Source organism: Aulonocara stuartgranti (genome assembly GCF_965226115.1).
Source record: "Aulonocara stuartgranti genome assembly, chromosome: 3".
Classification (NCBI taxonomy): Eukaryota; Metazoa; Chordata; class Actinopteri; order Cichliformes; family Cichlidae; genus Aulonocara; species Aulonocara stuartgranti.
Genome location: NC_138941.1, coordinates 23425585 through 23450938, shown reverse-complemented (window position 1 = coordinate 23450938; position 25354 = coordinate 23425585). Strand labels below are relative to the sequence as shown.

Below are 25354 nucleotides of genomic sequence, written 5' to 3'. Positions count from 1 at the left end.
TGCTGGATCTTAGTAATGCTGATGGTGGTTTACAACTAAAATGTGTTTTTCCCTTTAATAAACATCAAGAAGAATACTGGCGAGAATACTGTCAGTATTTTTTAATGAATTGTGTTCCAGTCGCCTTAAATGTGGCAGGAGCCCAAAGTGTACTTCAATTGAGACATAGTATTTAATTACTGCAGAACAACCATTTGAAAGTCCGTCCACCTGGCAATTCAACCTAAATCTATCCCCACATTAAGCAGACAAATACTAACTCCACTTACTTTTGCCTCAGTACAACTACTAGATAAGCTTAGAATTGTCCATATAAAAGAGTCATATTATCTTGAATTACATAATTGTTTAGTATGTAACTGAGTGTCCATCCTGCTGTGTGAGTTTGATCTTAGCAGACAAATGTAGTAGTAGATTATTCCTGTAGTTGCACAGGAATAATCGGCTTGGGCATGAATAAGGCAGGTGATGAGTCATCTTACCAATGTATTATCCGCCACAATGTACAGTTCGATGTACTTAGTCGTACCCAAGGTATTCCTTTTAACCTGCCATTAAAGAGAAGAAGGAAGGAGCAACATGTTTATAAATACAGTAACATAAACTGATGGGCTAAAACACTCTCAAACAAAGATAGGAGATAGGGAATACCTAAAATGTTAAGAGACACATACTTGTCAGTCCATTAGAGTGGACGAATGTGCAGAAAAGGTGTAAAAAGGCTGTCACAGACTTGACATGAAATATTATACATATTTAGACAGTGAACTATGGGGAAAAACACTGGATGAAGATATAACTGTTCAGCACTAAAAGAGATCCTTTAAAGCAGTAAACAAAAACAAAATATTGAATCAATCAATTGTATTTATATGATTATATTATATTATATTATATTATATTATATTATATTATATTATATGAAATAGCAACAACAGTCAACAGTTAACCCCCTATGATCAAGCAGTTGAAGGCTGCCAACTGCCCTGTTGGGGCTGACAGGAGGACGACAAAGCTAAACATAACATACACTGTGGAAGAGACCCAGAGCCCCGGCCTTATTGGGCAGTGGGGGTGTGAGGCAGGGGTGTGGTCTCTGCATTCCACATTTCTCGTATTAGTGACTCGTCTCCGTGTTCCATTTAAAGTTTTCCACAGCAAATAAAAGCTGCCTCTCTCAGTTGAACCGTTTCATTGGAGTCCTGTATTTAAGTCCTACCTCTGACTGCTACACAGCACCTCCATGGTAGCTTTAGAAATGTACAAAAAGACAACATGGTTTGACAAGAACAAAATATGATTGAATCTAAGCAAAACTAAAATCATGTTATTTGGGAATTTTCAAATTAACTCATAAGCACAGATTCACAAAGATGGTGTGGAAATAGAAAAAGATCATGAGTTTCTTGGTTTCTGGTTCATTTTTACACTGAACAAATTATGTATTAAGCAATATACAACCTTCCTGACAATATTATAAATCTGTTTTCTAAAAGGAATGTGGGATACAATTTGAGGGAAGAATTACATTTAAAATATTCCTGTTTTCCTTATGCTTTGTTTGATTGTGTTTTTTCTTTTCTTTGTTGTTGCATCACAAACAAACAAACTTGACTTGCCTGCAGTGAGTCCTGGCCTTAGTCCAATGAAACATCTTTGAAATAAATTAGGTCTTATTGTCTAACATCAGTGTCACACCCCTAAACCTCGTAAAAAGCTTTCCTAGAAGAACTGAATCTGTTATAGCTGCAAAGGGATGGCCAACGTTTTATTAGACCCTATGGATTAAGAATGAGATGTCACTCAAGTAATTCGTGTGTGAAGGCAGGTAAGTAAATACTTTTAGCAAGAGAACATAGACGCCAGTGGTACCTTTAGAGAAAGTGCTTTGACACAGACATGAAAGCTACAAAATAGACTGAATGGTGGTGGAGTGGTTTAGAAATTCGCTCACAGAGAGAAGGTTTCTGGTTTAAATCCTGTTTGAGGTGGCTACACATATTCTGGTTGTGCTTTCTCCCTTTTGGGGGAGTAATTCATTATTTTTCTCTGTTCCAGATCTGTCTATATAAACCTAATGTAATTTTTGACTTAATCAACCCAATTTGGTTTAGAAAAGGTGTACCACTGATTTCTGGAAGACTCACCCTTGAATGAAATGATGAGAGCAAATTAGAGAAAAGGTTGGGCTGTGTGGTGTGACGCGTGTGGTAGCAGCTTCCACCCTTAATTGGCAGCTTCATGGTACTCAACAGTGAGTGGTAGACTGGATCTACACTGCTGATTGGCTCCAGGTAGTAGGTGTCACTAGAATTCAGTGATATCAGCCCTCTGTGTAAAAGGGGGAAAAAGTGTTGCAGTTTGAATTGAAGCACAAAGATAGACAAAAAATACAGACTTGTTTTGCCTCCCATAGCAGTCTGACTGCTGAAGACCTGTGTGAGTTACAAAATGTGATCCCCAGATAACACAACCGGCAAATGCAAAGCAGGGGCAGGATTCACATTAACATGTACATCCCTGTATTAACCAATGTCATATAGGCCCAGTTTATTTTTTCATGTCACTGTTGTGATGAGACCTTAAATAGCATTTGCATTTTCTGTTGTATGCTTCCTTTGGTGTTCTTGTTATGTATAAAAACGTGTTTTTTGAAAATAGCTGATCTGCACTTTGCCAACATGTGTCAAAAAATATAGTTCAATAAAGTTGCTCTATGTAGTGTTTAACTGTTGATATGCAGCGTTATTAAATTTATTGTTTATGCAACGGTTGACATAGCACATTTGCTTTTGAGAATATTTTAGATGGCACTCATCATCAGAAAGGTTGCCGACCCCTGTTGTAGCCAAAAGGATTTTATTTGCCATATCTTCACAACAGCTGCTCATATAACAGCCACGGGAATAAGGATTAATAAACTAGTACGGCATGAAGCAGAACAAATTAGGATGAAGTATCTGTGGCTCTCTTCAGACCTCCCTCCAATCTTGCCATTTAGGAAAAGAAGGATATCACATCCCAGACTAAAGACTAAAGACTAAAGCATCACCATACTACCAGCAAACAAAAGGAGATGCATCATCGTTCTTAAGGCTAAGCTAATTTGACCTGCTACTAGCCTACTCAGTTAACTTGTGCTTGTAGCCAGGTAATGCATGCAAGAAGTGAAGCAGTTACATGTGAGTGAAACTTCCAGCCAACTCAGACATTAAAATACAGACATTTATCACTACATCCAATCCAAAAGATTGATATACGTTTCAAAATGATTAAACTAAGCTTATTATTAATCTTAGAACTATGGTATCTAACCAGATTCTTACTCTTGATGGCATTACCTTGGCCTCCAGTAACACTGTGAGGAACCTTGGAGTCATTTTTGACCAGGACATGTCCTTCAATGCACATATTAAACAAATATGCAGGACTACTTTCTTTCACTTGTGCAAAATCTCTAAAATTAGAAATATCCTGTCTCAGAGTGACGCTAAAAACTAGTTCATGCATTTATTAAGTCTATGTTGGACTACTGTAATTCATTATTATCAGGATTTCCTAAAAACTCCCTGAAAAGCCTTCAGTTGATGCAAAATGTTGCAGCAGGAGTACTGACAGAGGCTAGAAAAAGCAGATTTTTCCTATATTGGCTTCTCTTCATTGGCTCCCTGTTAAATCCAGAACTGAATTCAAAATCCTGCTCCTCACATACAAGGTCCTGAATAATCAGTCCCCATCTTATCTTAACCCTTTAAACCCTAACCCCTTTTTAGCAAGGGTGTCCAACTCCAGGCCTCGAGGGCCGGTGTCCTGCAGGTTTGGGTTTAAAGGGCTAATGACCTTATAGCAGCAGTCCCCAACCTTTTTTGTGCCACGGACAGATTTAACATCAGACAATATTTTCACGGACCGCCGTTTAAGGTGTCACGGATAATTACAACAAAATAAAATGATACGACCAAGACAAAAACTGTGGTATTTTGTAAATATAATAATAACCGCGAAATCACTGTGTAATTGTGTAACTCCGTTAGCAGCGTCCTCCTGAAATGCGGCAACAACATTGAGAGTAACATCCTCTTCTTGCCCTTTAATGCTCTCTGGTTGCTATGGTAACATGCAAATATTTCTTTCAAAATAAGACACACAATTACAACATGGGAAAGACCCAGGGAAACCAAGTTAACGATAAAAACCCTGAAAACCATATATTTCACACTCGAGCCTCAACTTTTGCGGCCTGGTACCAAACGACTCATGGACCGGTATCGGTCCTTGGCCCGGGGGTTGGGAACAGCTGCCTTATAGTACCAAATCACCCCATTAGGGCACTTTGGTCTCACACTGCAGGGTTACTTGTTGTTTCTAGAGTATTTAAAAGTAGAATGGGAGGGAGAGCCTCCAGTTTTCAGGCCCCTCTTCTGTGGAATCAGCTTCCACATTGGATTCAGGAGACAGACACTCTCTACTTTTAAGATTAGGCTTCAAACTTTCCTTTTTGCTAAAGCATATAATTAGGGCTGGATCAGGTGACCCTGAATCCTCCCTTAGTTATGCTCTGGCTCTTTTCCACAGCATGTCTTTATCCTGTCTTCCTTCTCTCACCCCAACGGGTCATCGCAGAAGGCAGTTTTTCTCTGTATGAGTTATTGTAGGGTCTACCTTACAATATAAAGTACCTTAAAGCAACTGTTGTTGTGATTTGGTGCTGTATAAATAAAATAATTTGAAAAATTGAAAAATAAAATTATTAGACAATCATTCACTGGACCTAGAAGAAGCATTCTGTGCAAAAGCAAAAATCTGTAATCTGCCTTTCCTCATCTCCAGTATTAAGCAGCATAACTACTTTAAAAGCCTCAACATAAACACTTCTCTGACAGCCTGGTGGGAATTCCTAAAAACAACTAAGTCTTCGCTTATTCCATGTAAACTAACACCCTTTTGGAACAATCCAGTTGTTTATCAGAAAAAGGGTATACTAAGTTTTTTATCATGGTATGAGAAAGGGATTTAAAAAATCTAGAACATGTTATACAAGATGGAAAATTCATTTCATTTGAAGAACTATCAAAACATAGACTGAGCAAATGTGACATTCTTGAATATCATCAACTGAAATCCATCATAGAAGAAACATTCAATCCTGGTCAACTGAATCAAGAAATACCTACTTGGGTAACAAAATGTTTTAAATACCTGCCCAAACAGTGATCAAAAATGCTATAAGCTATTGTTTAAAAATGACTAAATGCCCCAACTTACAACTTACACAATAATCTCTATAGAACACACTACACGGGACAAAGGTTGTTCCCAATGGGTCTTACACAATCGAACATATGCACCTATTGCAAAGACAACTCTGTTGAGAGCTATGTGCATGCTATATGGTTCTGCATGCCTGTCCAACAGTTCTTGCAGAAGATATGTGAAGACCTAACCACGTGGTTTAGTTGCTATATCTCAACCTCACTGTGCAACATAACATAGTTAACATAAGTGAACTAGATATGGAAGCAAATACATCATGTGTACTCCTTACTTCCTTATGCATCACCAAGAAAAGCCTGATGCTTATGTGTTCAATATAAAGATTTAGTTCTTGACCACATTGGTCTGGAGAAAATGTCTGTCTCCTCAAAACACCAACTGGATGAATTTATCTCTCTCTGGTTCCCACTGATCAATTCCATTACTTAGTGGGGGTGATCTGCTGTAGTCTCGTTTCCCTATTTGAATTGGAGGTGGATGGTGGTGGTCTCCTGGGCTGCAGGTGACTGGCGGTCTTCCTGAGGGCTGGAGAGCTGCGGTTGCTGTTTGGCCTGTGCATCTACCTCAGTTGGTGGTGGTGGAGGACTGGGGTGGGTGCTGCTTGACGGTCTTGAGATGTGGCCCTGGGGTGCTAGTGGTGGCCTTTGGTACTCTTGGAAGCTGCGGATAGCGTGGTTGTACTGGTTTTATCTCTGTCTGCCCCAGGTTTCTGCAGGGCATTGCTGCAGCTTCTCACCCTCATTATCAAGTACATTTGTCACAAAGACACAGGCATTCTCACACTCACTCACTCTCTCCCTCTCACAGACACACACACACACTATAGGAATATTGTAGATTTATGTATCTCTGTATTTTTTTGTGTGCTGTACATTTGTTTTGTTTTGCTTTTTCTGTCTCTTACAGGTGCAGCAATAGGCAATACAATGTGCATTCCTATTTGTGGAATACACGATTGCTTTTGTAATTGTATCATCGGATCTATACCCATAAGTTCTGGACACAGATGAAGAAAAGAGCTGAACTGTCAGCTGATCCCAACCAGGTGGTGAGTTGGATCAGGTGGCGGATAGTATGCCAGCACGCCTAAAGGTGGAGGTTATCCCCGCTGTTATGTTTTCCCCTGTTTGTGTCATTAACTAAGCAGGAGTTATACAGAGCCAGACAGATAAACACGTTAGCTGTTTACATTCAGGCTTCTTCTTTTTATTCATTATACCTCAGGAAGATACACACACATTACATGGTGACCACTACTGGCGATAGCTTGTATAACACATATATAACACCAGTGACGTGGCACCAGATAAATGAAAAAAAGATAGATTAATGTTTGTTTATGTTCACCTAATAACACTTGATACAGTGTAACAACAATTAATCATGAGGTAGGGACAGTACCTGAATCCTGAGCATGTGCGGAGTGCAACCCAGGAATCTGGATGTTTTCTTACATGGCCATGGTAAAAGCAATGATCCTGAAAGAGAAAAGATTTAGAAACATTATCTCCATCTTTCATTAGCAAAAAAGCTCTACAAAAATACAGAATTGTTTCTTCGGTGTGATGGATTGACCTGTTGGAGATTAGATTACTTTTGTTAGAGAGACTTCTGGATGTTATTCAGGATGTCACCATAGACAAAGTTGAACAGCTCCTCCTTTCACTTGGTTGCATCTGGCTGCACAACATCAGAGAAGTCTTTTAAGTCTTCACTGTTTTGAGTTTTGAGAAGTCATTTATGCTTGTAGTTTCTATAAATATAATTTGTTTTCCTTGTGGTTATGATTTTTCCTGATTCCCATATTGTTCTATTTCTGTATTGTTCTGTATGATTGATTTTAGGTTTGTTCGTTTCCTTTAACTCAGAAAATTTGCAACCTCGCCCATTCCATTGCAACCTCGCCCATGTCCTGTATATGGACATATTACCAGTACAGTTAAGGGTACCTTTCACCAGCTTCCATCCTCACCACTGCCAGCCAGCTCCTGTCCGCAACCATCCTTCTTTCTGTCTGTTCAGGAAGGCAGGTCTCACAGCAGTGGATTAAGAGTAGCAATTCCTCACCTGAGCAAGTGTTTGCTCCCATTCTCGTAAAAAAACTGTTCTTGTGACGCCACAGTTTTCCCCAGTGTTTTCCATCAACCGGAACAGTTTTCCCTCTGGTTATGTCTGGTTTATGTTGATTTCCCTTTAATGTGTTCAATACTTTTTCTGTCATTTCCTACTATTACACATTTTTACAGATATCTATGGTTTTTTGGGGGGTTTTTTTGTATGTGTGGATGTATGGGTTTTTTTTACTTACATCTGGTGAGAATTTAATACCAATAGCACATTTGGAAAGATATATACTTAGACAATTGAAATACACACACACACACACACACACTTAAATAAATACATATTGATTTATATATGTCCACAAAAATTACAGGAAGTCCTTGTCTGACTTGGACATAACTGACATTTGGCAAGTTGGGAGGGTGTGTTTTATTAATTTACATTAAACTCGGATCCAGATCATGCGAAACATTTCCTGTATTTCCTGCATCTTTTCAACAATTCAAATCACGTAACAAGGAAGTCACATCAACCAGGGCCTCGTTTGTCTTTACCAATGACTGTAGAAAACATGGACGACGCGACAGCACCTCCTCCCATTGTGCAAAAATGACTGACGACTCGTTCAGTTAAGGAAAATACAACCATGTCACTGTTATGAAAAAGACACACAGTTTAACATCTTATAGACACAGCTTTGACTAAGAACCCTCTTTTTATTCTTACTTTATGGCTTTAAAAAAATATCGAGATATATATCATATGTTGCCATCCAGTTAAAGAATATCAAGATATGATTTTTGGGTCATATCGCCCAGTCCTAATAGAGACTAGTAGTGGATTTTCAGTGTTTCCCTGTGTTTCAACAGCACAGTTGTATTTCTGACAGCATAAGAATGGCCTGCCTGGTGGAATTACTACAAAGAAGAGCTTTAGGGTGGGCCAAGAAGTGTTAAAAACTAAGCCCTGCTGACACCTCTAATTCTCGGGGACCCTTGGCTTTGTATTCACAATCCTAACCTTGACTAGTTTCACACTGGCATCTCTGGTTTGAGGACATGGCAGTGGTTTTCCATCAGGACAAGTAATCAGAATCAGAATATTTTATTAATCACCAAGTGAATTATGTGGTTACAGTTGCTCCAAGACAATATCAGGAAAAGACTGAACTAAAATAAATGATACCAATATATTACAAAGTTTACAAAATATAACAAATAGCTCAAATATATATAAATAGCTAAATAATTAATATCAAGAATATTACAGAGGTGAATATATGATTGACATTTTACTCTAAACTATAAGCTTGTTATTTTCCCTGTAGAGCATATGCAATAGGGTGTAACTACTGCACTGTGCATTAGGTGGAGGAGTTGTACAGGGTTAGAGTTAGCATTGATATCCACAGGCAGGAATGATTTCATGTGTCATTTAGTGGTGCATTTGGGTGATCTTAGGCTACGTTCACACTGCAGGCGAAAGCGCATCAAATCCGACTTTTTTGACCCTATGTGACCCATGGTATGATAGTGATCATGGTATGACAGTGTGAACAGCACAAATCCGATATTTTCAAATCCGACCTGGGTCACTTTCGTATGTGGTACTGAATCCGATACACATCTGATGTTTTAGAAAGCGACTGCTGTTTGAATGGCCATGTCACAACTGACAGACGGCAATTATCAGCGCCCGAGAAGACATTGTGAATGCTTCCTGGCCATCCCGTGTAGATGTTAGTGAAACTGCTGGGAAGACAGCGCTGGAGAAACGTGAACATTTTATTTGTACTGTATAATCTGCAGATTCTGACAGAAATCTGCAGCTATCCTTTGAAGCACCTGTTAAGTTTAATTGTTGAATGTTGCCATTGTGTTTCTTAAATTTGTATAGTCTTAGTTTAAGCAGTAGGATCAAAGCCATCTCTTTGATTCTGACCACCTCTCCAGCCACTCTGTGCTGGGGGAGGTTTTATTGTAGATACAGTGGGGCAAAAAAGTATTTAGTCAGCCACCGATTGTGCAAGTTCCCCCACTTAAAATGATGACAGAGGTCAGTAATTTGCACCAGAGGTACACTTCAACTGTGAGAGACAGAATGTGAAAAAAAAATCCATGAATCCACATGGTAGGATTTGTAAAGAATTTATTCGTAAATCAGGGTGGAAAATAAGTATTTGGTCAATAACAAAAATACAACTCAATACTTTGTAACATAACCTTTGTTGGCAATAACAGAGGTCAAACGTTTACTATAGGTCTTTACCAGGTTTGCACACACAGTAGCTGGTATTTTGGCCCATTCCTCCATGCAGATCTTCTCGAGAGCAGTGATGTTTTGGGGCTGTCGCCGAGCAACACGGACTTTCAACTCCTGCCACAGATTTTCTATGGGGTTGAGGTCTGGAGACTGGCTAGGCCACTCCAGGACTTTCAAATGCTTCTTACGGAGCCACTCCTTTGTTGCCCGGGCGGTGTGTTTTGGATCATTGTCATGTTGGAAGACCCAGCCTCGTTTCATCTTCAAAGTTCTCACTGATGGAAGGAGGTTTTGGCTCAAAATCTCACGATACATGGCCCCATTCATTCTGTCCTTAACACGGATCAGTCGTCCTGTCCCCTTGGCAGAAAAACAGCCCCATAGCATGATGTTTCCACCCCCATGCTTCACAGTAGGTGAATGCAACTCAGTATTCTTCTTCCTCCAAACACGACGAGTTGAGTTTATACCAAAAAGTTCTACTTTGGTTTCATCTGACCACATGACATTCTCCCAATCCTCTGCTGTATCATCCATGTGCTCTCTGGCAAACTTCAGACGGGCCTGGACATGCACTGGCTTCAGCAGCGGAACACGTCTGGCACTGCAGGATTTGATTCCCTGCCGTTGTGGTGTGTTACTGATGGTGACCTTTGTTACTTTGGTCCCAGCTCTCTGCAGGTCATTCACCAGGTCCCCCCGTGTGGTTCTGGGATCTTTGCTCACCGTTCTCATGATCATTTTGACCCCACGGGATGAGATCTTGCGTGGAGCCCCAGGTCGAGGGAGATTATCAGTGGTCTTGTATGTCTTCCATTTTCTGATGATTGCTCCCACAGTTGATTTTTTCACACCAAGCTGCTTGCCTATTGTAGATTCACTCTTCCCAGTCTGGTGCAGGTCTACAATACTTTTCCTGGTGTCCTTCGAAAGCTCTTTGGTCTTGGCCATGGCGGAGTTTGGAGTCTGACTGTTTGAGGCTGTGGACAGGTGTCTTTTATACAGATGATGAGTTCAAACAGGTGCCATTCATACAGGTAACGAGTGGGGGACAGAAAAGCTTCTTACAGAAGACGTTACAGGTCTGTGAGAGCCAGAGATTTTCCTTGTTTGAGGTGACCAAATACTTATTTTCCACCCTGATTTACGAATAAATTCTTTACAAATCCTACCATGTGAATTCATGGATTTTTTTTTCACATTCTGTCTCTCACAGTTGAAGTGTACCTCTGGTGCGAATTACTGACCTCTGTCATCATTTTAAGTGGGGGAACTTGCACAATCGGTGGCTGACTAAATACTTTTTTGCCCCACTGTACATCCTATCTGAAAGATCTGTTTCTTTTGATGTAAGCTTCCTGGGTTTACGACCCTTTGGTCAGCAGGAGGTCTAACACACACACACACACACACACACACACACACACACACACACACACACACAGTGTATACATTTACTAGAGATGGACCGATCCGATATTACGTATCGGTATCGGTCCGATACTGACCTAAATTACTGGATCGGATATCGGAGAAAAATAAAAAATGTAATCCGATCCATTAAATATCACGAAAGCACCTCGCAAAACTTGCAACACGCCGTAACTCACCTCAGAACGTTAGCAGTCGGAGCAGTATGCATCATGTGATAGAGCAGCTGTGGCATGCCGGACCTGTCGGTGGTCTGGATAGCATGTGGAGATTCGCTAGCAACCTGGCATTTCATCTCCGACAAAGTTATCCCCGAGAGAAGTAAAGCAAGTGTGTAAGTCCATCTCTGAATGTTTGTAAAGCATTCCCACGTTAAGCTTAACAAGCGACTGCCTCTCGCTCTCCGGCTGCTACTTCAATCGTGAAACTGCTTAAATGATCAGCTGATCGGCTTTTCTGTCGCGAGTCCGTGTCTCTTGTTTGTTTTTGGCCCACTTTGCACCAGAAAGAGGAAACCAGCGGCTGAACAACAGCAGAACGTTTAAGCTTGATAAGCTGTTGTTAGAATTTATTTAATATTTCTTTCTACACCAGGATCTTTTTCTACGTAGCTGACGCTGGTAACTGTGCAGGGGCGGATCTAGCAAAGTTTAGCCAGGGGGGCCGATAGGGCATGAACAGGGAAAAGGGGGCACAAAGACATACTTTTCTTTCTTATTCTCATTTAAAATGTCGAGCTTTTAATAAATAATTATCTGACACCCAAAGTTTTAATTTGATGTAAAATGAATAGAAGTCAATTACTGTATATAGTGACTATTAAGTCTAATATATACCCTAGTATGCTATAGTACTTTTTACTTTGGGAAGGTACCATCTGTGCAGTCTGCAATTTTGTTGAAGAAAGATGTTGAATCTATTTAATATTTCTTGAAAAATAATTGATTTCTGTGCATTTTTTTTCACACTGCATCAAATTAAGGTTGATTACGTCGATTAAGCATCATGAGGTGGAGCGTGAGGGGTGGTTCCTTATTTTTTATTTATTTCTTTTTGTTGTTGCTGGGAGTTGGAACCCTATTAGTTAGGTTGCTTAATATTTACGCTAAGTACTCTTTAAAATACCAGAATAGGGAGGATGGTGTAGGTCTAAGTTTATTAGATTGATCAGTATTGCTGAACTATGAAATATTTTTTTGTATACAGGTATAACAGAATAGCTTTAGTGTAGTTGTTGTTTTAAACTTGAGTATGAACTTGCAGACTTGCAAAATGCAGCAAGATATTTTAAAAAACAGTTTTGTTGATTAAAAAACACTATATCGGATTCATATCGGTATCGGCAGATATCCAAATTTATGATATCGGTATCGGTATCGGACATAAAAAAGTGGTATCGTGCCATCTCTAACATTTACATACAGTCCTTGTCTATGTAACCAAACGGGGTTGCAGGGGGAGGTGTTTTGTAAACTATTGTTTGAAGTTTGTCAATAAAAGGCAGCGAGAGGAGGGCCACCATTGTGGTCATTTCGACGTGCTGGTCACAGATGGAAGGGCCTCCCTTGCGCAAGAAATCGATCGAACACTGTTGCCTTGTTTTTCTTTCATGGGAATAAGTCCTGGATACAGCGGGGTCTGAGTTTAGACCCAACAGCACCGCTCCTCTAAAACAGCAATAAGGATAGTAGTAGTAGTATAGTAGTAGGCCATATGTAAATAACAAAATAACTTTATAACTTAAAGCAAAATTGGGAAACGTAAAGTCCGCAACAAGTCTTTATATTAAGGGCCATCAGTCAAACAATACTGTTTGGTCTGGGTCTAAACAGAGCGTGTTGTGTGTGATGTCTTCTTTTGGGCATGTGGGCCGCTTTGAGGATTCACACTAGAGCGCGTTTGCGGTCACATTTTATTTGTAGTGTGAACAAGCAGACAAAAAAAGTCAGATTTGATCAAAACAATCTGAATTGAGCATTAAGACCTGCAGTGTGAACGTAGCCTTTGTCTCTCACTGAACGTTCTCCTATGACTGTCCTGCATATCATGAAGTGGGTGGGAGGTTTTGTCCAGCATTGTCCTTGTCTTAGACAACATCCACCTCTCCAACATCACCTTAAGGGAGTCCAGCTCTGTCCCAACAACATTCTTGGCCTTGTGAATTAGTTTACTGAGTCTATTGGCATCTGAGACCGTCAACCTGCCGCCCCAGCATGCAACAGCATAGAGGATGGCACTGGCCACAACAGACTCATAAAGAAATCTCCTGAGCATTGTCTGATAGATATTAATGGACCCCAGCACAGCTGGACTGGCCATCGGGCATTTTCCTGGTGGGCCATTGGTGATTTTTTGTTGTTATGGGCCGATGTTTTTTGTTTTGTTTTTTGTTTTGTTTTGTTTTGTTTTTTTGTTTTTTTTTGGGGGGGGGGGGGGGGGGGTTGTAACGGTTTAAAAAAATGAAAGGTGGTGGATTGGCTAATTGGTCATGATCGACTCTGGGCTGGCACAATTACAACCCCCCCCCTTGCTCGGGCAACGGCTCTGAAAGCAATCTTATCACAGACAAAGACAAGAAAATGGTGAACAAAAAGTGAAAAGGAGGTGCGGAAAAAATAAGGGCCAATAAGAAACAAGCCCTTCAGGCAGGTGGTGGCTATGGCGGAGCTTCCACAGATTCAGTAACATTAGTAAGTGGTGGAGGCCAAGAGGTAGATGAGGGAAAGGGAAGGCAGGAGGAGGAGAGACCCAAGGTCGCTGGGCAGAGGGGCAGGGGAACTGAACTTCAGGTAAGAAGTTATGAACTGCAGCCAATCTGGGTCAGATATAAACCAAGCTTAGGTGTATTTTATTTTCGCTGTGCTAACGTTACGTTTTACAGTCAGTTACAATGACTCGTACTGTGTAGTAGCTAGCATGACAGATATATATATATATATATATATATATATATATATATTAGGGGTGCAACAATACTCGTATCGATATTGAACCGTTCGATACAGTGCTTTTGGTTCGGTACACATATGTATCGAACAATACAAAATTTTTAATTAATTTTATCAACTTTCCTTCTGACGATGCTGTCTGTGTTGAGCGCTCAGTGGATCTGCGCTCGACAGTACAGCCTAGGCGGAGTAGTAGAACGCAGATTCACTGAGCACAGGGCAAGCTAGGAGACCGAAGTTAAGCTCTCCTTGCAACATGGCAAATTGAAACACCCCCCCCCCCCCCTCCCCCATTCAGATCTGGCGTTTGGAACTATTTTGGTTTTCATGTGACGTATGACCCTGAAGGTAAGCGCGTCATGGACAAAAGTAAAACACTATGTCGGATGTGCCACGCAATGCTCAATTATATTGGTGGGAACTAGTGCGTTAGCGCATTTTTTTTGTATCGAAAAAATATCGAACTGTGACACCAGAGTCGATATGTTTTCGATACAAAAAAATGTTCATGCTTTTTTAATTTGTCATTTATTAAAATAATAAATATATATTTTAACTCAAACGTACAGTTTTTAAATTTAATGTTGCTGAAACAACAAAGGGATAAAATAATAAGTCAATCTAATCGAGACATCACTCATCTTTGGAAAAGAGAGTTTATTACAGAGAAATGTCTCTTTCCAAAATAAAAGCTATACTATACACTTCTTCTGGGCTATATTCTCAGCAGCATATTAAACATATCAGGTCCCCATAAGGAGAATCACATGCTAACGGCTGTCTAAATGACTCGGGTAAAGTTTGTAGCATGCGTGCTTGTTGTTTTTGTCTGCTTCCACCTGTCTTTACACTAGGATGATGTCGGCGTAAATGTGCAGTCATATTCATTTTGTTCCCACCCGTGACGTTAACGCCACAACACGGCAAATCTCTGTTAACGAGCTACGGCGTATCGCCTCGTGCGTGTTAACGAGCAAACTGCGCTAACGCAGTAGTTCCCACCCATGTAATTGAGCATTGCGTGGCACATCCGACATATTGTTTTACTTTTGTCCCTGAGATGCTTACCTTCAGGGTCATGCTTCACATGAAGACCAAAATAGTCCCAAAGGCCAGATCTGAATGAGGGTGGGGGAGGTTCAATTTGCCATGTTGCAACGAGCTTAGCTTCTGTCTTGTTAGCTTGCCCTGCGCTCAATGGATCTGCGCTCGACAGTGCAGCCAAGGCGGAGTAGTCGAACGCAGATCCACCACCCACGCTCAACACAGACAGCATCGTCAGAAGAAAAGTTAATCAATTAAAAATGTTGTATTGTTCGATACATATGCATAGCGAACCGACAGCACTGTATCGAACGGTTCAATATCGATACGAGTATCATTGCACCCCTAATATATATATATATATATATATATGCTTCCCAAACAAATACACATGTGCTGTCACGGTTCTGGGTCCGTTGGACCCAGTATTTTGAGTTCATTATGTTTTGGTGCTTTTGCATCATGGATTTTCCTTTGTTTCTCTGGTTCTTGGTGTTTTTCCATATTATGATTTATGATCTGATACTGTTGTGATTATGATTATCATTTAGTAGCCTTTGGTCAGTGTCAAGTCTGTCTCTGTCTAGTCTGTGTCTTAGTAAAGTGTGTTTTGTTTCCTGTTTTACTTTGAAGGTTCTTGTTCCTGTCTGATGTTAGTGTGTGCAGCTTTGTTCCCCCTGTCTCGTTAGCCCTGATCTCTCCCAGCTGTGTCTCCCTCCTGTTGCCGATTCCCCCGTTACTACCCTGTGTATATAAGCCCTGTGTTTTCCCATGCTCGGTGTCGCGTCGTACCATCAGATTATGCCTGTGTGTCCTTGGTCTCAGTGTTCCATCATCACTTCATGTTTGTTTTCCTGCCAGCAATAAAGCTGAGGTTTTTGAGTTTCAATTCCGTGTTCGAGTCCTGCATTTGGATCCTCATCTCTGCCTGCCCGCACACAGAGCCCTGACATGTGCGGCTTGGCACTTGTGCTGTACGTAACAAGTCACGTGACGTGACGCTGCGGCTGTGATTGGTTCGGCTCTGCGCTACTTAATTTGGATTGGCTGTTCTTTTTTTTTTTTTTTAAGAGGACAAGAGAGATGAGGCCTATCGCAATAGTTTAACTTTTCTATCGAGAAAAAGTTATTTCGCAATACATATCGTTATCGTTCTATCGCCCAGCTCTAACGGAGCAGTACAGTGTTCAAGGAGTCCTATCACAGGGTTAATCTGTAGGAGAAACAAACCCAAGAAGAGACAAGACACAGATGCTTCAATCCAATAGGTGAGACATGGTGGTGCGCCAAGCATGATGCCCTCCAAAAAATCTTTGTGGACATTTTGGAAAACCAGATGATGATGCCCTCTTTGTTGATGCAGTGCTCACGCTGGAAGATTAAAAAGAGGGAAAAAGAAAAGCCAGCTGTTTATGCCAAAGCACAAGGCTTTAAAGAGTGTCTCTTGAAGCATGAAACTGTGTTAACAGCACAGATTTCTTAGAGTGTTTGAGCATACAACTCTTCTGTTGAAGTACCTCCAGTCAAATGGGATAGACATTTTCTCTGCCCATCATATGATGACCGCCACACAAGATAGCCTCAAAAGTATCGCCAGGTACTTCGCAACTGTGAAGGCAGCTGCAGACACATTTGTAAAACAGACAAGTCAGAGGGAGGACAACACAGACATGGAAGCAAAGCACACCATTGTTTTTCTTGTGACATTACCAATAAGTTTGATGTGTCACATGGCCCTCTTCCAATTGAAAAAAACTAAAGTTGTATCCAAGATGGCCAACTTCTAAATGGCCACCATGGTCACCACCCATCTTGAGGGTTTTGCCCCCTCACATATACTAATGTGCCACAAACAGGACTTTGATATCACCAACCATTCCCATTTTATTATGGTGTATCCATATAAATGGCCCACCCTATAGATAGTTCAGGAGCTTAACTTAACAAAGCAGTCTTTTGGTTTCCACTAAGTACGGGTTAGAATACCAGAATAGGGAGGATGGTGTAGGTCTAAGTTTATTAGGCTTCATGGCTTTTCCTATAATACCTGGTGAGCTAATCTCTAGTCAAAATGCCCAGGCCAATTTTTTGTCCAAGTCGAACCCTCTCAGCCACCTCAGAAAATAGAGTTGACTCTGGCCCTTCCTTGAGAATGCAGTGGTATTTTTAACCCACTCCAGTTTATTATCTATGTGTACTCCGAGCTATTTATAGTCCTCCACAATGACCCCCTGGATTGTACCAGAGGTTACAGTCCACAATCATTTTTTTGGTCTTTGTCACGCTGACCTGCAGATGATTCTGCTTGCACCACGTGACAAAGAAGTCAACCACAGCCCGGTACACTGTGTCATCACAGACAATCAACAATCCAGGAAACAAGAAAGGCATCCACCCACATCACTCTCAGCTTATCACCCAGGAGGGTCAGCCTGGTGGTACTGAACGCGCTGGAAAAGTAAAGAACATGACCCTCACAGTGCTCGCCAGCTGGTCCAAGGGAAGCAGTGCGTGCATTGTCAAATCTAAAAATACACAAATTCAAACATACCAAAGTAAAGTGATCTCACCCTCTCGCTCTCCTATAATCTCAGACTGCCCTTCAAATAGAAACAGCTAGCATTAGGAAGTAAACAAGTTTCAGTACTTTAGCACCATTACCAGAGTCTGTTTGTTTATATAGTTTTATCTCAAAAATCTGGGTTAAAAGAATCATTCTATGAAGAGAGGGAACTGATCTGCCTGCTTTTTGGAACAATGAACTTCACAAACAGAGACCCAAGTTTAGAGCACATAAATTGAGTTTATGTTACAATCAGGAAATTCTTTAAGATGAGTTAGCCTGAATAGATTGATAATATAACTGAAATTTTCTTAGGCATCTACCCCTTCTTGTTTCTTTATACTTACAGAGTAATTGTGATTAGTAAGAGTAACAGGTTTCCCATCCTCTGTGTAGTATGTCTCTGTAAAGTCTTGACCCAAAAGCTCACTGAGAGAGAGGGGGGGAGGGGGGGGGGGGGGAGAGAAAGAGAAACAGAGGAAAGTGTAAGTAATTATAAAATACCTAATTTTTTAAAATCCCTTTTGAATGCAAGTGTCAGCATCAGTGGCAGACAGCAAATCAAACACAACCTGAAGCCAAGATCACACAGAATACTTTCTTGTCATAAACTTTTTTTCACTCTTTATATGTGAAAATTGATAATTGTTTATACCAACAAAACAATGTGTACAAAAAGAATGTGAATGAGACACTGGAATATAGCAGGGGATTTTAGGAGACCAAAGCACATAACTGTGCTACAGAAAATGATAGTGACACACAAAATCTGAGACACATGTAGTTAAATGAACTCGCTAATAATCCTTTGATAAGTCAAGGTTGGTGAAAGATTTTTACTGAATTGACCCTATCCACACAGTCTTCCTGCAGGAACCATACTTGGAGGCAGGATTTCAATGTTTTAACTATTAAAACACTGCAAGGATTTTGGTTTGAACTAAAGGTAAGGTTTTACCAAACACACTTGTATCAGCAATCACAAACTTAACATTTGAATAGCAGAAAGAATTTTCATTACAGCTGAACCATGAGAGATTTAAACAGCAAAGAGAGTTGGAGATGATGAAAGAAAAAACTGAAAAGGATCGCTCCTAACTCTTGGTAGCACTGTCACTTGGTGTTCGCTCTCTCTGCGGTAGAGTATCACTTCCTGTTCCTGCTCAAACACAGTGGTGTTTTTGAGTAGCTTATCTGCTTAGCAATTTAATTAAAAACTTTTATATACATTCATTTTTCATAGTATAATTTTCACGTTTCATCCGAAGCACAGTTTCTGTGTAGTCACTACCTAATTTATAGCCAACGTATTCACTCGCTGTGTCTGTACTGTTTCGCTAGCTTAGCTTAGCTCGTAGCCGACTCACTAGCACCATGGCTACTTCACCTGTCCCTCCTGCACTTTCCTGCTCATTGTGTCAGATGTTTAGTTACTCCTCGGCCTCCTTTAGCAGTAATGATATCTGTAACAAATGTAGCATATTTGCAGCTCTGGAGGCCAGGATTACTGAATTAGAGACTCGGCTTCATTCACCTGTAGCTAGCCAGGCCCCTGTAGCTGCTGCAGCCGAAGATAGTGTAGGCCCCGCTAGCTGTTCCCCGGCAGACCCCAAGCAGCTGGGGAAAGAGGGTGGCTGGGTGACGGTGAGGAGGAAGCATAGTCTTAAACAGAAGCCCCAGGTACACCACCAACCCGTTCATGTGTCTAACCGTTTTTCCCCACTCGGCGACACACCCGCCGGGGGTCAAACTCTGGTAATTGGTGATTCTGTTCTCAGACATGTGAAGCTAGAGACACCGGCAACCATAGTCAATTGTCTTCCAGGGGCCAGAGCAGGCGACATTGAGGGAAATTTAAAACTGCTGGCTAAGGGTAAACGTAAATTCAGTAAAATCATAATTCACGTCGGCAGTAATGACACCCGGTTACGCCAATCGGAGGTCACTAAAATCAATATTGAATCGTATGTAACTTTGTCAAAACAATGTTGGACTCTGTAGTTTTCTCTGGTGCCCTCCCCAATCAGACCAGGAGTGACATGTTTAGCAGCATGTTCTCCTTAAATTTCTGGCTGTCTGAGTGGTGTCCAGAAAACGATGTGGGCTTCATAGATAATTGGCAAACCTTCTGTAGGCAACCGAGTCTTGTTAGGAGAGACGGCATCCATCCCACTTTGGATGGAGCAGCTCTCATTTCTAGAAATATGGACAAATTTATTAAAAACCCCAAAATATGACTATCCAGAGTTGGGACCAGGAAGCAGAGTTGCAGTCTTACACGCCTTTCTGCAGCTTCTCTCCTCCTGCTACTCCCCCAAAAAACCCATCTCCACTGAGACTGTGTCAGCTCCTAAACAGACAAAAAACAAACTAAAAACCAGCAACAAACAACTTAAACATAAAAAAAATCACAAAGAAAGAACAATAAAGTATCCACATCTGAACCAAAGAGTAAAACAGTGAAATGTGTATTATTAAATATTAGGTCTCTCTCCTCCAAGTCTCTGTTAGTACATGACTTAATAATTGATCAGCAAATCGATTTACTCTGCCTTACAGAAACCTGGTTGCAGCAGGATGAGTATGTCAGTTTAAATGAATCAAAAAACCCCTAGTCATTCTAACTACCAGAAATCTCGAAGCACAGGCCGAGAGGGCGGTGTGGCAGCAATTTTTCACACCAGCCTATTAATTAATGAAAGACCAAGACAGACTTTTAATTAATTTGAAAGCCTGATGCTTAACATTGTCCACCCCAGCTGTAAAACTCAGAAACCAGTCTTATTTGTTATCATCCAAGGGCGTAGATTTGGCATGGACGGAAGGGACATGTCCCTACCAATATCCAACGATTATTGAATTGTCCCCACCAATAATTTGATCTCTTTGAGTAAAGAAAAACAAACCCGATAGAAAGAAAAAAAAAGATCTGTCAACATCTCATTCACCTAGCGGTGCAGAAAGAGTTAAATTACGTTCGCTACTGGAGTCCTACCTCATGTGACAAATATGGCCAATGTGATTGGCTGTGCCTCTCAGGGAGCTCTGTTTAGTTTTAGCAGCGGCAAGCCTGCGCTGCAAGGCCCTCCAAGGAGGAGAGGAGGATGCCACAAAAAGGAAGAACTTGGATATAAGAAAGCACTTTTCAAAGAAACCTCTAAGTCATTTAAAGTCAAGTTCACTCATAAAATGTCTCCGTCATAATAACGTTACAGGCTATGCTAGGCTTTGGCCCACAGTCTAAAATTGTAACAATGAATAACGTGTTTTGGAAACTGACTGCACCACAGGCAGCACTATTAGTTATCTCAGTCTCAGAGTAGCATTTCTAATTTTGATTGAAACTGTCAGAGAAAACGGCAGCCTTGAGCAAGCCAGTTTACAGAGGCTGTTAAAATTATATGTCTAATGTTAAAATGTTGGTGACACAATAATTTCATCCTAATGGCACTGACATATTCATAGGGTTAATTTTTGAGACAAAATATCATGAGGTAGGCATGATTTTGCAAATATTCCACCTTGTAGTGCAGTTTGCACAAATTGTTTTAAAAATGCACTCACCCTACAAACATTACAGATGAGGCAAGATCTGCACAAATTGACAGAAACACTGAAGCAGTTACCCATTTTATTCTTATTGTCATGTATGTCCTATTTGTCAGATGACAGAAGAACCAGCACAAAGCTTAGAGAGTAATGATGATACAAGATCACACGTGAAATTGGATGATGACCTATTGGTTCATTACTGTATCTGAAGCACATGTGTGACTGCATGTATGTGGAATGTCTCACTGTTATTTATCAGGTGACAGAGGCAGCTCTGCCATGTTGTAGCTCGGACAGAGGTGAAGAGGCAAGGTAACTGGTACCTGACTGATGTTTTGGTGCTACAGATTAACGAGAGGAGCAGGCATGTCTTTGACTCCTTCACATAGTGGACATTGAGTTGTTGTGTGGGGCACCAGTAGTCCATGTCTGTTGCTGTAACAGTAGTTCATGTTTAGAAGAAAACATCCCAGCTCACTGATTTGATAGGGGCAATAGTGCCTAAAATGTTGCATAATGTTGCTGAGAGATCTTTTACTTTATGGTAATCTTAGATGAGTAGTTTTATGGACAAAAACCACCGGGTCATTCAGTGTTCCCTTAGTGCTAATGTATCAGAGATGTTGGTGTACTATAGCTGAAGTAATGTTGTTAAGTCCTTAAAGTCATATTCTTTTATTGTTATGACTTCATTTGAAGCTATTTTTACTTTTGTATGATATCTGATTTATATGGAATATGGCTGAAGTAAACTAAAGCCTAAAATACTTAGTCAGTCATTTGTTTAATAGTAATTTAACATTATATAATTCACATATACAACTATAAATTACTAATTGTAATTTTTAATGGTTTAAAAGCTTGTAGAATAGCATATGTAGGCAAGTATATTTCTCTTCTTTTTTTTATCAAGAAGAAAACATAAAAAGGGTGGAAAAAAAGAAACAGGGCAGGGTTCGGTGGTTGAATCATCCGTCCCCACCAATGCCATCTATCGTCCACCTGGGCTTTACACAGAGTTTCTGTCTGATTTCTCAGACTTTTTATCTGATTTAGTGCTAAGCTCAGATAAAATAATTATTATGGGTGATTTTAATCCATGTAGATGCTAAAAATGACAGCCTCAACATGGCATTTAATCTGTTATTAGACTCAATTGGCTTCTCTCAAACTGTAATAGAACCCACCCACCACTTTAATCACACTCTAGATCTTGTGTTAACTCTGACCTTCCCAAAGTGTGGAGCCCGCCCCCTAGGGGGGGCACAGAGCCATTGCAGGGGAGGCGCAGTATGAAAAGGGGAAAAAAAATTAAATAACATACAAGTAAATAATAGCATAATTGACAGGTTTTTGACGGGGCTCCCACACAAACACAAAGCAGGAGATGAAGCATCGCTGAGTATATTTCCAAACCAACTTCATTCTAAGTCAAAGACTAGAAAATATGGTGAAGCATATCTTCCCTTTGGTTTCACCTGCACAAGTGCCAAGGTAGGTCTCCCCTGCAGAATTGCTTTTCCCTTCGTCGGGATCACACGCTGGGCTCTTCAAATCACGGACAAACAGGATCCCACATTCTTGATTTTTAGTTCACAAACACTTGTTGTAATGACCAACTACTCCTGACATTTTGGAGACGTTAGCTCTTTATACAGTAAAGTTACAGTGGGATACAAATAATATCAGGCTGATCCTGCCACGATTTGTTCCCTCGATTCAAATCACGGACAAACAGTTTTTTGTGTTTTTAAACCAATTTCCACAGAGAGGCATTTTTCGAAAAATGTATAGATAGCAATGTTGAATATTATTACACAGGAAAAAAAACAACTACACATAAAATAATTACATCATGACGCCTCTGCCTTTCTAAATGGAGGGACAGTAACTGGGTGTGTGTATGTAAGCGTGTAAAACCTGAAGATAGAGACAAAATACTGTTAATCTGACTATCTGCCATTCTGCAATTCATTTACGTGTGGACGAAACAGCTGCGTTTTCAAAAATACCCGTGTAGGTGTGAATGTAGCCTAAACAAGTTAGTAGTTTATTTTCTTACTACCTGTAATTTATTCCTTTTTACTTGTATTTACTTAATTGTCTACTAAATGCTAAATGTTTGAGGTGTGAAATAAACCACAATGGAGAAAAATATGGATGTGTGTGGTTGGAGGACGTGTTTGTGTGTGCGTGTGTGTGCGGGGGGACGGACATTTGTCTTGTAAAACAAAAGGGGGGCCTAGAAAAATAGGATCTACAGGTTAACCACTGTGTTAACATATGAAATAGAAACGTAACATTAACAGTGTTTCCTGAAAACCCTCTCCTGTCTGATCATTTCCTGATAACATTTACATTTACAATAACTGAATACACAGCAGTGGAGAGTAGACTTTATCACAGTAGATGTCTTTCTGAAAGCGCTGTAACTAAGTTTAAGAATATAATCCACTCACTGTTATCATCTTCAATGACCTGTACCAACATAGAGCAGAGCAGCTATCTGAACGCTACTCCAACGGAGGTCGATTATCTTGTTAATAATTTTACCTCCTCACTACGTACGACTCTGGATACTGTAGCTCCTGTGAAAACTAAGGCCTCAAAACAGATGTACCTGACTCCGTGGTATAATTCTCAAACGCATAGCCTAAAGCAGATAACCCGTAAGCTGGAGAAGAAATGGTGTGTCACAAATTTAGAGGATCATCATTTAGCCTTTTTTTGCTTTATAAGAAAGCCCTCTGCAAAGCCAGAACATCTTACTATTCTAAAGACCTTCTATGACTCTGTGGTGGCCTCAGCCATCTTTTACGGTGTGGTCTGCTGGGATGGCAGCATCTCTGCCGGGGATAGGAAGAGACTGAACAGGCTGATCAGAAGGGCCAGCTCTGTTCTAGGATGCCCTCTGGACCCAGTGGAGGTGGTGAGTGACAGGAGAATGGTGGCTAAGCTGTCATCCCTGTTGGACAACATCTCCCACCCCATGCAGGAGAATGTGACAGCAATGAGCAGCTCCTTCAGTGGCTGCGGCACCCACGGTGTGGGACAGAGAGATTTTGCAGGTCTTTCCTCCCCACTGCTGTCAGACTCCAACTTCAAGACTTCAACCGATCAAACACACACATCCACACATGTCCAATAACACTAAGTGCAATACTCTTTTCTGGCATCGTATTTTTACTCAGTTGTATACAGCATTTGTATTCTATTTTTATCCTATTGTATATTTTATTCTATTTTATTCTACTGTATATAGTATTTTATTCTATTCTGTACAGTTGTGTACTGTATTTATTCTTATTATATTCTAATTTTTGCTTCATAACTTTTGCACTGTCCACTTCCTGCTGTGACAAAACAAATTTCCCACGTGTGGGACTAATAAAGGTTATCTTATCTTATTCATCACTGATTGAAGAAAATAAGAACAACCCCAGGTTTCTCTTCAGCACTGTAGCCAGGCTGACAAAAAGTCAGAGCTCTGTTGAGCCAACCATCCCTTTAACGTTAACTAGTAATGACTTCATGAACTTCTTCACAAATAAAATTTTTATCATTAGAGAAAAAATTACCAATAATCATCCCACAGATGTAATATTATCTACAGCTACTCTTAGTACCATTGATGTTAAGTTAGACTCTTTTTCTCCAACTGATCTTTCTGAGTTAACTTCTATAATTACTTCCTCCAAACCATCAACGTGTCTTTTAGACCCCATTCCTACAAAACTGCTCAAAGAAGTCCTGCCATTAATTAATTCTTCGATCTTAAATATGATCAACCTATCTCTAATAATCGGCTATGTACCACAGGCCTTCAAGCTGGCTGTAGTTAAACCTTTACTCAAAAAGCATTTCTAGACCCAGCAGTCTTAGCTAATTATAGGCCAATCTCCAACCTTCCTTTCATATCAAAAATCATTGAAAGAGTAGTTTCAAACAGCTAACAGATCATCTGCAGAGGAATGGTTTATTTGAAGAGTTTCAGTCAGGTTTCAGAGCTCATCACAGCACAGAAACAGCTTTAGTGAAGGTTACAAATGATCTTCTTATGACCTCTGACAGTGGACTCTTCTCTGTGCTTGTCCTGCTAGACCTTAGTGCAGCGTTCGATACTGTCGACCATAATATCCTATTAGAGCGATTAGAACATGTTGTAGGTATTACAGGTAGTGCGCTGCAGTGGTTTGTATCATATCTATCTAATAGA

General features: G+C 40.5%; 1 protein-coding gene across 3 annotated transcripts in view; it reads right to left on the bottom strand.

The window, feature by feature from the left end:
* Positions 1–25354, bottom strand: part of adam19a (ADAM metallopeptidase domain 19a) — an 89299-nt gene that overhangs the window by 36236 nt on the left and 27709 nt on the right. The window contains exons 1-5 of one of the 3 annotated variants that reach the window (XM_082511054.1): positions 16541–16627; positions 16254–16394; positions 6676–6752; positions 2148–2331; positions 483–548 (exon numbers count right to left, since the gene is read on the bottom strand). In XM_082511054.1, the coding sequence (XP_082367180.1) occupies positions 483–548; positions 2148–2331; positions 6676–6752; positions 16254–16346 (420 nt within the window). In that variant the 5' untranslated portion in view covers positions 16347–16394; positions 16541–16627. Of the gene's footprint in view, positions 1–482; positions 549–2147; positions 2332–6675; positions 6753–6868; positions 9375–16253; positions 16395–16540; positions 16628–17933; positions 18016–25354 lie in introns of those variants that run through there. The other 2 variants (XM_082511053.1, XM_082511055.1) reach the window with 2 other exon arrangements.